At 44.3% G+C, this 9,769-nt stretch overlaps 1 protein-coding gene across 1 annotated transcript; it reads right to left on the reverse strand.

Moving 5' to 3' along the window:
* Window positions 1-705: 705 nt before the first annotated feature.
* Window positions 706-8,916, reverse strand: SHOX2 (short stature homeobox 2). The gene is made up of 4 exons (XM_031957567.1): window positions 8,516-8,916; window positions 5,883-5,940; window positions 5,079-5,167; window positions 706-2,953 (listed from the first exon to the last, which is right to left on the reverse strand). Exons 1-4 carry the CDS (start codon window positions 8,681-8,683, stop codon window positions 2,657-2,659), a joined length of 612 nt encoding a protein of 203 aa, XP_031813427.1. The 5' UTR covers window positions 8,684-8,916; the 3' UTR covers window positions 706-2,656.
* Between the last annotated feature and the right edge of the window lie 853 nt (window positions 8,917-9,769).

Raw genomic sequence — 9,769 nt, forward strand, 5'->3', positions numbered from 1 at the left:
AGCTTTGGACTCTTAGTGTGCCCAACCTCCCCAATTCAGCCCTCTTACAGAAAAAGAAAGACAAATATATAGACACAGAGATAGCCAGAGACAGACACAGAAAGGTACAAAACAGAGATAGGGATTGAGAGTTGGGGAGGAGAGCAATAGACAGGTTCAGCCATTCTAGTACTATATTTAGGATCTGGGGTGAAGTCTGGAATTCTGGAAAAAATATATATAAGTAGAGCTCTAAAAGGAGTTCAAGTCTTGAAATTTATCTCTAACTCCAGGACTAGGTTTACCCTGAAGGAAATCTCCTCCCTCCCCCCAAATAAGTTTCTTGAGGGAAATCCTACATCCAGCTGAAGCATCTTTTCATATGCCCATTAAATAAGACCCTTTTAGGATAGGGATATTCTAGTTTCGATAGAATTCAACGTAGTCTGAATACTCCATTAAATTAACAAGTTAGAACACTGGAGAACTTGATTTCTAATGCTTCCTGGATTAAAAGTGGGGGAGGGAAATCCTGGATTTAATTGTTAATGAAAAGTCCAATACTTCCCTTTTACCCTCATCAAAGAAGTTGTTCAACTCAATAGAAGAAAAGGGTGAATGTACCTAATGCCCTTGCTCCACACAGGCCCCAGACAAGCACACGTTCATCAGCAAGGAAGGATGTCACAGATGATTTATAATAGAAACAAGAGCAAAAATGATGAGAACCCGTTAACGCAAACTTTACTGATTCCATTCAATTGATCGCAAAGTGTCTTCAATGGATAACTTGGCACTTATTAAAAAGGTTTAACAAAAGATGAAAGGAAACATATTGTACCGACAACACAGGTCTTGAAATAACAGCATCTTCTCGTTCGCAATAAGTTAACACACTAGAAAAAATATGGTAAATATAAATAATTTTGTTTTCATGGAGAACAAATAGTTACAAAGCCCATCCGCTTACAAGAGTTCGTTTAGAAGAGCTTTTCTTCTTTCTTGTAAATTAAAAAAAAAAAAAAAAAAAAAAAAAAAGAGGCTGGATGGGAAATCGAGATAGGAATTATCTAGATGGAGTGCCTCCAGTTTAAATATCTCTATGGATTGAAACTAAAACAAAGCAAAACAAAAATCTTCAAGATTACTTGAATAGATACACCTTTGTGAGATAAAATGTAAATGTTGATAGTCAACTATCAAGTCACACGTTATAGCCAAAATAAACTTTGTTCGTGTGTATCAACATATCTTACACGTACCTAGTACCTGGACCTAGCTGGGCTTTGTTTAAGGTAAATTTGGAAATGGGAGGGGGGCGGTTCTTGAGAGGGGAAAAGAAACCATTCTCCCTTACGACCTCAGGGAAGTCAAAAGAGAGGAAAAAATATTCACATTCACTTTCTCTTCTGCTGTCTCTCTCGCTTTTCTTCCCCCACATTGTTCTGCCCTCCTCCTACCTCTCAGGACAAACAGTGGACCAATACAGAGGATGGGGTTATTTTTTTCCCCCTCCAGGACTAAAAGGGGAGAAGAAAAATCAATTTCCAGCCGCTTTTGATTTTTGTTTTTTCCTACTAAAGATGAAGATGAAGTGCAAGTGAACCGAGGGGAGGTGGAGTAGAGGGAGGATGGGAAGGGGACACCATCTATGGAATACAAGAAACATGCAAACCGCATTCTGTTGTCAGGAGTCCGGACAGTTTAGCCATGAGAATTTCGCAGAGAAATCATCATTGTCCATGTCCTTATTATTCATCTTAATATCATTTCTCGCCGTGTTTTGTCTTCTTTCTTCTCGCTCTTCCAGACGTGGTGGGTTTTAAACTTAAAAAGTGTCTGACTCAACGTAAAAGGAGGCCCGCCTCTCTTATCAAATGTCTTGTATTAAAGTGAACTTCGCAGAAAAAGGTCAGTTTCAAAACCTGTGAACTTCCCAACTGCGTGTCTTTTTTTTTTTTTTCATCTTAATTCTTTAAATAAGTATACATCTTCCTTCCTCTTCGCCATCTTTGCCCATTAAGAAAAAAAAAAAAGAAAAAGAAAACTTTAAAGTTGGTATCGCCCCCCAATGACCTGGAGTTTCGTCCACGTCAATTCCCAAACTTTTTTATTGTATTAAATACTTTTTTCCCCCTTCTTGATTCTGTTACCGTTGTCCAGCTTCTGTTGAATGGAAACGAGAAATCAGTACCTTTCTCTTTTTCTCTCTGGTTTTTCAATCTGTTGTGGGATTCTATGATGAGAAATGGGTTTTTGTTTTTGTCTTCCAAGCATCGGTCCTCTGGTGTGGCTTTGCCAAGAGGCAAAATTTCCCTCTCCCCATCTTGCCCCCCTCCCCGACGCCTCCCTCAAACACGTCCAAGTGCGGGAACTTTACAAAAGCAGGAATCAGTCTTGGCCCCTTTCTGAGAGCGAGGCCGCGGGGCTCTGTCTGGGGTCCTCCAGCCTGGCCCCCGGGGGCGAGGACAGGGTAAGGGTGACGTTGGGACATCTGGCCCTGGGTGTCCTCGGATTAGGGGCTCGGCGCCAGAGTCTTTGGGAAAAGGAGGGAAGGGAGGAGAAAAGGGACGGACGGTCACCCGGAGGGGTGAGAGGGCAGAGTGGGCGGCGGCCGGAGGATAAATGCTGGGATGAGGATGAGGAGGACCAGGCGGCGGCGGCGGCGGCGGCGAAGTCACAGCCCCAGGGCCGCCGCGTGCTTTTTGGCTTTCAGTCTGAGGTCCGCGATGCTGGAGTTCTTGCTGGTGGTCTTGGCCGCCGCGGCGGCCGCCACCACGGAAGCGGCCGAGGCCGACTCGGCGGCCAGCGTGGCCAGCGGGAGGCCGAAGGGCGGCGCGGGGAACATCATGTAAGGGGCGTGGGCCGCCAGGTGCGGGTGGAGGTGGTGGTGCGCGTGCGCTGCCACGGCGCTGTCCAGCTGCAGCTGAGCCTGAACCTGAAAGGACAAGGGCGTCACGTTGCAATGACTATCCTAAGGGTGACAACGAGAATAAAATAAAAACAGAGCATTAACACCGCCCGGCCCTGGTCTGTCCGGCCTGCCAAAGGGGGGCTGAGCTGGGGGGCTGACTGCCGTCAATCGGGCCTGGGTCAAGCTGGGCCGACGGGGGCGCGTGGGGTGGGGGCAGGGGCGGGGAGTGCCTGTCTGCCTCCTCTCCGTGGCCCGGCTTTGGCCGTGCCCGTCTGTTCCCCTGCATCCCCCGAGCAGCGTGCTGCCTGCCTCGATAGCCCGCTTTCTTCCCCGTATCCACCAACCCATCCCTACTGTGTCTGTCCTGTTGCTCCGTCAAGTGCCCAGCCAAGGGCCGGGGTACCGGAAACAGGGACAATGCGCTCACTAAAATCTGCAAACAAGTGAGCCTGCCTGGGGGAAAGTGTGGGCAAGTGGTTTTCCCTACTCCAAGCGAATTCTCAGCATCTTGTTCAACCTCATCGCTGTACGTATCATAATTAGAACATGTAATGGTGATGAGAAAAGAAGCGCTGTATATCCCATAGAAAGCCAGTTTTGGGATGACTAAGGTCTGGGTTCGAGTGGTATCTCTGGTACATATTTAACTTCGAGATGAACCTTCGCAAATTACTTAACATCTCCGAAGCACTTTTTGAGACTATAAATTACAAACAAGTTCCCTGTAGGGTTTTTTGTTTTTTGCCTTTAAAGAATCAGTCCTCTGGTGCTGTTTTTCCCAAGAGGCAAAACTTCCCTCTCCCCATCTTGTCCCCCTTGAATAGCTCCAAGAATTTCCCACACCAGTGAAAACCCAAGTCAGGTCTTGAGTTTAAAAAGTGCCTGTCTGGCTCCTCTTAAGCAAGACAGGCACTTGCTTAACAATAATCCTGTGAGTGAGGAAACTGAGGTCCAGAGAAGCCTCAGAATTTCCAAGTTGGAAAGGAACCTCGAAAGTCATTTAAGTCCTCAGTGGCCATCATCTCCACGAGAGCTGAAATTAATGGAAACGATGGCAGGAAGGTTCCTTCAGTCAATAGAATTATCCAAGATCACTCAGTTATAAGTAACAAGAGTAAGGATTTGAACTATAACATTAAAGTCTGACAGGCAAGCCATGAAACTTTTTCTGGTATATAATGAATGTTTTGGAGCCTGCAACTGCATCTGTATCTACCACGGGGACCTGAGTGTGAACATGTACTTCTTAGGGCTTCCTCTTTGAAGATTCCACACCTCCACTCCTATTCCCACATCCCCAATTGTTTTTTCAGCCTCTTTAGAAGCTAAAATGCCAGGTTCAAGATAGGCAATACATTTGGACAAATCATAATCACTTTAACACCAGCACCCAAATCGTAAGGTAGCCTCACCCAAATATCTAATTGGAATCCAACACTTGAAGTAAGTATTACACATAAAAACACAGAAATGCCCAGTTTCCAAAAAAAAAAAAAAAAGTAGAGGTGAATGGGAGCCATGAAAGAAGATTGAAAAACACAATATCTAACTTTGACAGAAAAGAGTGGGGGTGGGTGGGAGAAGAATTTTCCAGGAGCAAGTCCTTGCTGCTAACTGTCCTTTTTAGATGTAACTTAAAGGTTTCATTACTGATAAAGATGGGAATTGGAAAAGTACAGGGAAGACTGGATGGATTTCTCTTCTGTTAGGCAAGAACCTTTATCAGAAGAGAGCTTTTGAAAACGCAATTTACTTTAGGAAAACTTATTTTTTGTTTTAAGATTAGACATTTGATTAAAAATTGAAGAATAATTTGGAGAATATAGAACTAATATAACTAGAAATTGGAGAACTGACACAAACACACCAATGATGCTTTGGAAATCCTTTACACTAACTTGCACATTGGAACTGACAAACTTAATCAAAAAGCTTTGCTCTCCACTTCCCAAGTGCAATCTTTACTGCATTTTTAAAGGACTGGTTACTGCTCCCTGTTCTCTGTGGAGCTCCCAGTGAGAACAAAAACAAGTGTTTGGGCAGATCCCAGACAGTGTATTGCTTTTTTAAAGGGTATGAGTCTATCATATCATCTTAACATCAGTACCACAGGTGCACGTCAAACAGCTGGGGGAATCTCTGGGAGAAGGGAGTGGGAGTAATTCACAACAGCTCAAGTACTTGCCTGCTGAAATGGCATCCTCAGAGCACCTACGTTGACATATGGTGCAACTCTACAAGCTTCAAACTGGCTTGCTGCTCCTATTAGCACGCCTGCAACAATAAGAGAAACAAATCCGTTGTTTAAAATAAAAAAAAATTACAACTCATTATATTTGTATATTGTATACATACGTATACAGACTATGTATGTATACACATAAACGTGTATATTTAAATATATATTCATATGTACATATGTGTGCATATGCGGTTAACAATACAAATAAACACCAAAGTGCACTAAATTCTGTTCAGAGCATATGGAGTAGTGGAGTCATCTTTTTAGTTTAGTACTTTAATGTTAAGTCTCACATTAATAATGTATATGTAAGATTCCACACCCATACCCCAAGGCCTCTTACAAGTATTCTGTAAACACTCAAATGGATATGATTTCATCTATCTGGATGTTCCCTTCAAAGATGCAGATTGCAACCCATAAATTAAGTAAACAAGAACATCTTTGAGGGCTTTTCTTCTGGTTGACTTTATATCTAAATAAGGATTCTAACAGAATTTGATTCAATTCAACACAGTAATTAAGCATCTAAAGTGGAAGATAAAATACAAAACCAAACAGTTCCTTTCTTCATGATGTTTACATTCTACTTGAGGGACAAATAACAAACACAAATAAGTAAATAGAAGATAATATGCAAAAGGATTCAAAGCAATTTCAAGATGGAGAGGGCTTCTCACCCAGGGGAGATGTCAGAAAGGGCATCCTATAGAAGGAAATGACCCAAACATATTTTAAGAAACATACCTTTATGTAGCTGATTTTCTTGTTTTCTACATTTTGCTCTTCGATTTTGAAACCAAACCTAAAAGGGTCAAATAGAAGGAAATAGAAGTTACAGCTCAAAGTTAAAAAAAAAAAAAAATCAAAGGACATTGGCATTATAAATAATGATATTAGAGTCTCCATATTTCTTTCAAATCTCCATCTTACAATTTCATTTTTCCAAAGTCAAAAACCCAAAAGGAACTCTTCCAAATAGAAAGATATATTTCATGGACATTTGGAAGATAAATTGTTTCTTGATAAATTACTGAGGGCCCTGGTTTCATCTTTCCACATTATGGAGTCCCCAAAGACCTAAATCATTCCCTGATACCTGATACTAACTTGTGATAATGGGTTTAGATGTTTGAGCAGTAAGACCTGGGAAGAGTGTGCTCATTAATAGACTGTAATATTAATTAGCTTTATCTTCAAGAAAAACTACCACCAAAGCATTTAATGACTTACTTTTATGGGGTGGGGGGAAGAGGGGCAATTAGTGCCATAAAAGCTTCACTACAAAGAAGTTGAGAATTTCTCTCCTCCTCTGTGTAGAAGAATGTAACATAGAAACAGAATAATTGTCTCGTTAATATGATAATCTAATTTGCTTCTATAGGAAAAAAAAAAAAAGATTGAAAGTTACTGGGAAGCTGCAAACCAAAAGCTATCTTTAAAACTTCAAAAAAAAAAAAAAAACCCACACAAAAAAAAAAAAAAAACCTATGGAGAAATGAGGGCATGATACAGTTTACTTCCTGGGAGGGAAGGAATTAGATGTCTCAAATTTCAGTGTGGGAGAGGAAGGCTGTATTGAGCAGCTCCTGGAATATTGCATTTTCTTCATAAATATCCCGGTTTAAAGAAGCAAATTTATCAATACAAAAAAAAAAAATTAAAGTCACAATCTGGTTTCACATCTCTGCCTACAAAAATAGCCTTGAGTTGATTCCTTTGCCAATCAATGCAAACAGCCATACGATATGACTGCCTAACTTTTCCAGTTCTAGTTTCAGTGGAAAGTGTTTCATCCGTATATCTAACAAAAATCACCCTACAATTTAGCATGATGAGAATGCAGATTTTTGCCTCTAGTTGTACTTTTCGAGGAGCTGCCACATCTCCCTTCCCTAGTATTTTCTAGTACCTCCCACCCACACCCTTACCCCACACCAAAGCATTTGGGGTTAGCATAATTTTTTTTTTTTTTTGCTACTTTCACTATATTATTATTATCATTTTAGACAGCTTCTGAGACTTAGGAAGAGCCCTCAGTGGGGAAGACCTGAGAGGGGAAGGGTCTTATGGGGAGGCCGTGATGACAAAGACTACTTTTCTGGTCCAACGTGACTGTTCTGTTTATGTCCTTATCCTATTACAAGATGCAGGGAAACCCCATAAGAATTGTGTGCATAGTCTGGTGCAGATGGTGGTCTCTGCGCACAAAGATTGAGGAGAGTATCTGTTACAGCGATACTTCGTAACAGCTGCAGATGTTTGGGGCCTAAAACTACTCCATGTGTTCAAACAAATAATGACCATAATTTTCTCCCATTTTATTATTTGAACGGAAATACAATCGGAGACATTTAAATGTATCCTCGCTGGGAAAGCTGGAAGGTTCCCCGAAAGGAAAAGAGAACGAAAAACAGAAGATAAGCTTGCTCCTGCTTCTGCTATTCCAATCACCCTCGAGAGGGGAGAAAAAAAAGACAATCAGGTCTGATTCTTGACGCAATTGGATATGGCTTAATTGCGGAGATCCCACGCTTTGGAAAGGGCAGCAGCATTTCGAGATGGGGTTTTAAAAAACCCCCAAAACTTGTTCACCCGAGGAGCAAACAGGACTCGAAAAAACTAGCTATCTAGGCTGAGGGAACAAAGACCGCGAGAGCCGAATGAATTTTTGCCATACGCACAGTTTGAGATCTCCTGTTAACCGCGGATTGTAAATTTCTGCACTTAACAGTTACTAATTTAGTTTATAGTCTTTGCATCTATAAACTTAATTGCCATCTCCGCAAGGCTAACCCGGCCCCTCCAGCAGATCTTAGCCCAAACCCAGCTCCCGAGAACAAGATAGCCGCTGTAGCCTAGGATGGCAACGATTAAAACGGTTGTTTCTTTCCTTTTTTAAATGCTTATAAGAGAAGGTTCACTAGGAGTTAAACCCCCCGAAGCCGGCAGTGAGAAAACCTCAGAGCAAACTTTGAACAGCTTTGGTTTTGTTCGAGAGAGGTTTTGAAAAATTAACCTGAAAACTCAGCAGAATGATCATCTCTCGGGGGTGAGGGGAGTGGGAGAGACTTTCCCAGAAACACTTTCTCCAGACTCAGGGAGAGAAAGGACCACGCGCTCCCTCTTCCTTGGGGTGCGTATAGACTCGCGGAGGTACATCGCGCACAAGCCACCTCTGCGGTCCTGCGAGCCCCCCGCAATCAACCCAATTCCCCCCTCCCAGCCCAATTGCTGTCCGCTGGCGCGCGCGCGCAGACTCACGCACACGCGCTCGCTCACCCAGACACATAGAGACACTCGCGTGCGCGCGCGCACCCACTCACCGCTCGCCTTGGGCCGGCGCAACCAGCCCGGCCAGTTCCCCGCGGCCCAAATACCTGCACTCGGGCCTCGGAGAGCCCCAGCCTCTGGCTCAGCTCTTCCCGCATGAAGGCGTCCGGGTAGTGCGTCTCATCGAAGAGTCTCTCCAGCTCGTTCAGCTGCTCCAAGGTGAAATTGGTCCGACTGCGCCTCTGCTTGATTTTGGTCTGTCCTTCGTCCTCCATCACTTTTGCATCCTCCTTACGATCCTTCAGCTCGGGGGAGACTGGAAGGGGGGTAGGACAAATACAGATGCGGACACACGCGAACACACACACACACGCGCGCGGCGACAACAAAATCAAGGTTTGCCCAAGTGTCAGGGCTGGTCCACCTGCTCCCCACTCCTGCCTACAAATACGGCCACCGTTCAGGTCGTGCAAAAGGGAAAATAAGCCAGTCCCTGCTCTCAGAAATGCTCAAAGGTCAGGCTGGCCTTGCAGGACAGTTAGATGAGGAGGACTAGGTGATTCCTGAAAGACATCAGGAACGTGGTCTGTGGCGTTGCTCCGATCTCTGCCGCACACTGCCACCCACAACCATACCGAATGGCGTGGCGAAGGCTCTCAGGGCAAGGGCTGGCACCCCACGTTCTCTAACAGCCAGGCTCAGGCGCTCTCTCTCTCTCTCTCTCTCTCTCTCTCTCTCTCTCTCTCTCTCTCTCTCTCTCTCTCTCTCTCTCTCTCTCCCTCTCTCTCCCTCTCTCTCCCTCTCTCCCTCTCTCCCTCCTTCTCCTTTCCTCTCCTCGTTTCTCTTTTCTGCTCCTCTCTCTCTCTCTCTCTTCCTTACTCTGTCTCCCACCAAGATCAGGAGATAGATGGGTATTGTTAGGCGGAATTAGGCCACTGATTAATGCCTACGCCCGCGAACACTTGGCGCTGGCCTTCTCCAGATCAGATCCTTTGAGCTGTCTGTCGGCTCTGGAGTTATTTGCTCCGGTTTGACCTGTGGAAAAAAAAGCTCCTTTTTGGCCATCCCCTCAGTCCCTGGCTTCTACAAACTTGCTGATCTTATTTGCTAACAATTCTATCGGAGTGAGGCGTTTTGTGGGGGAGGGAGGATGAGAGGGAGAGAAAGAGGGAGGGAGAAGCTGACACGTCAAAATGTAGGTAGCAGTGTTCTAGGGTGCTAGGGGGACAGCAGCAATTCAGGCAGTTTGGGCCAGCATTGCCTCTATTCAAGGCTCAGGCCCACCCGGATGCTCTCCGACCACTCTTGTCTTCTCTGCCCAGCATCCTCGCTCCGGACCCTGGAGCAAAGACTCCTTCACG

The sequence above is a fragment of the Sarcophilus harrisii genome, chromosome 3 (genome assembly GCF_902635505.1).
Source record: "Sarcophilus harrisii chromosome 3, mSarHar1.11, whole genome shotgun sequence".
Taxonomy (NCBI): Eukaryota; Metazoa; Chordata; class Mammalia; order Dasyuromorphia; family Dasyuridae; genus Sarcophilus; species Sarcophilus harrisii.

Bases quoted from the DNA above. Each gene is read 5' to 3' on its own strand.
- SHOX2 (XM_031957567.1), bottom strand. From the start codon at position 8,683: ATGGAGGACGAAGGACAGACCAAAATCAAGCAGAGGCGCAGTCGGACC. The intron at 5,941-8,515 runs GTATTTGGGCCG...TGACCCTTTTAG, and splicing joins TCTCCGAGGCCCGAGTGCAG to GTTTGGTTTCAAAATCGAAG. The intron at 5,168-5,882 runs GTATGTTTCTTA...TTATTGTTGCAG, and splicing joins AGAAAATCAGCTACATAAAG to GCGTGCTAATAGGAGCAGCA.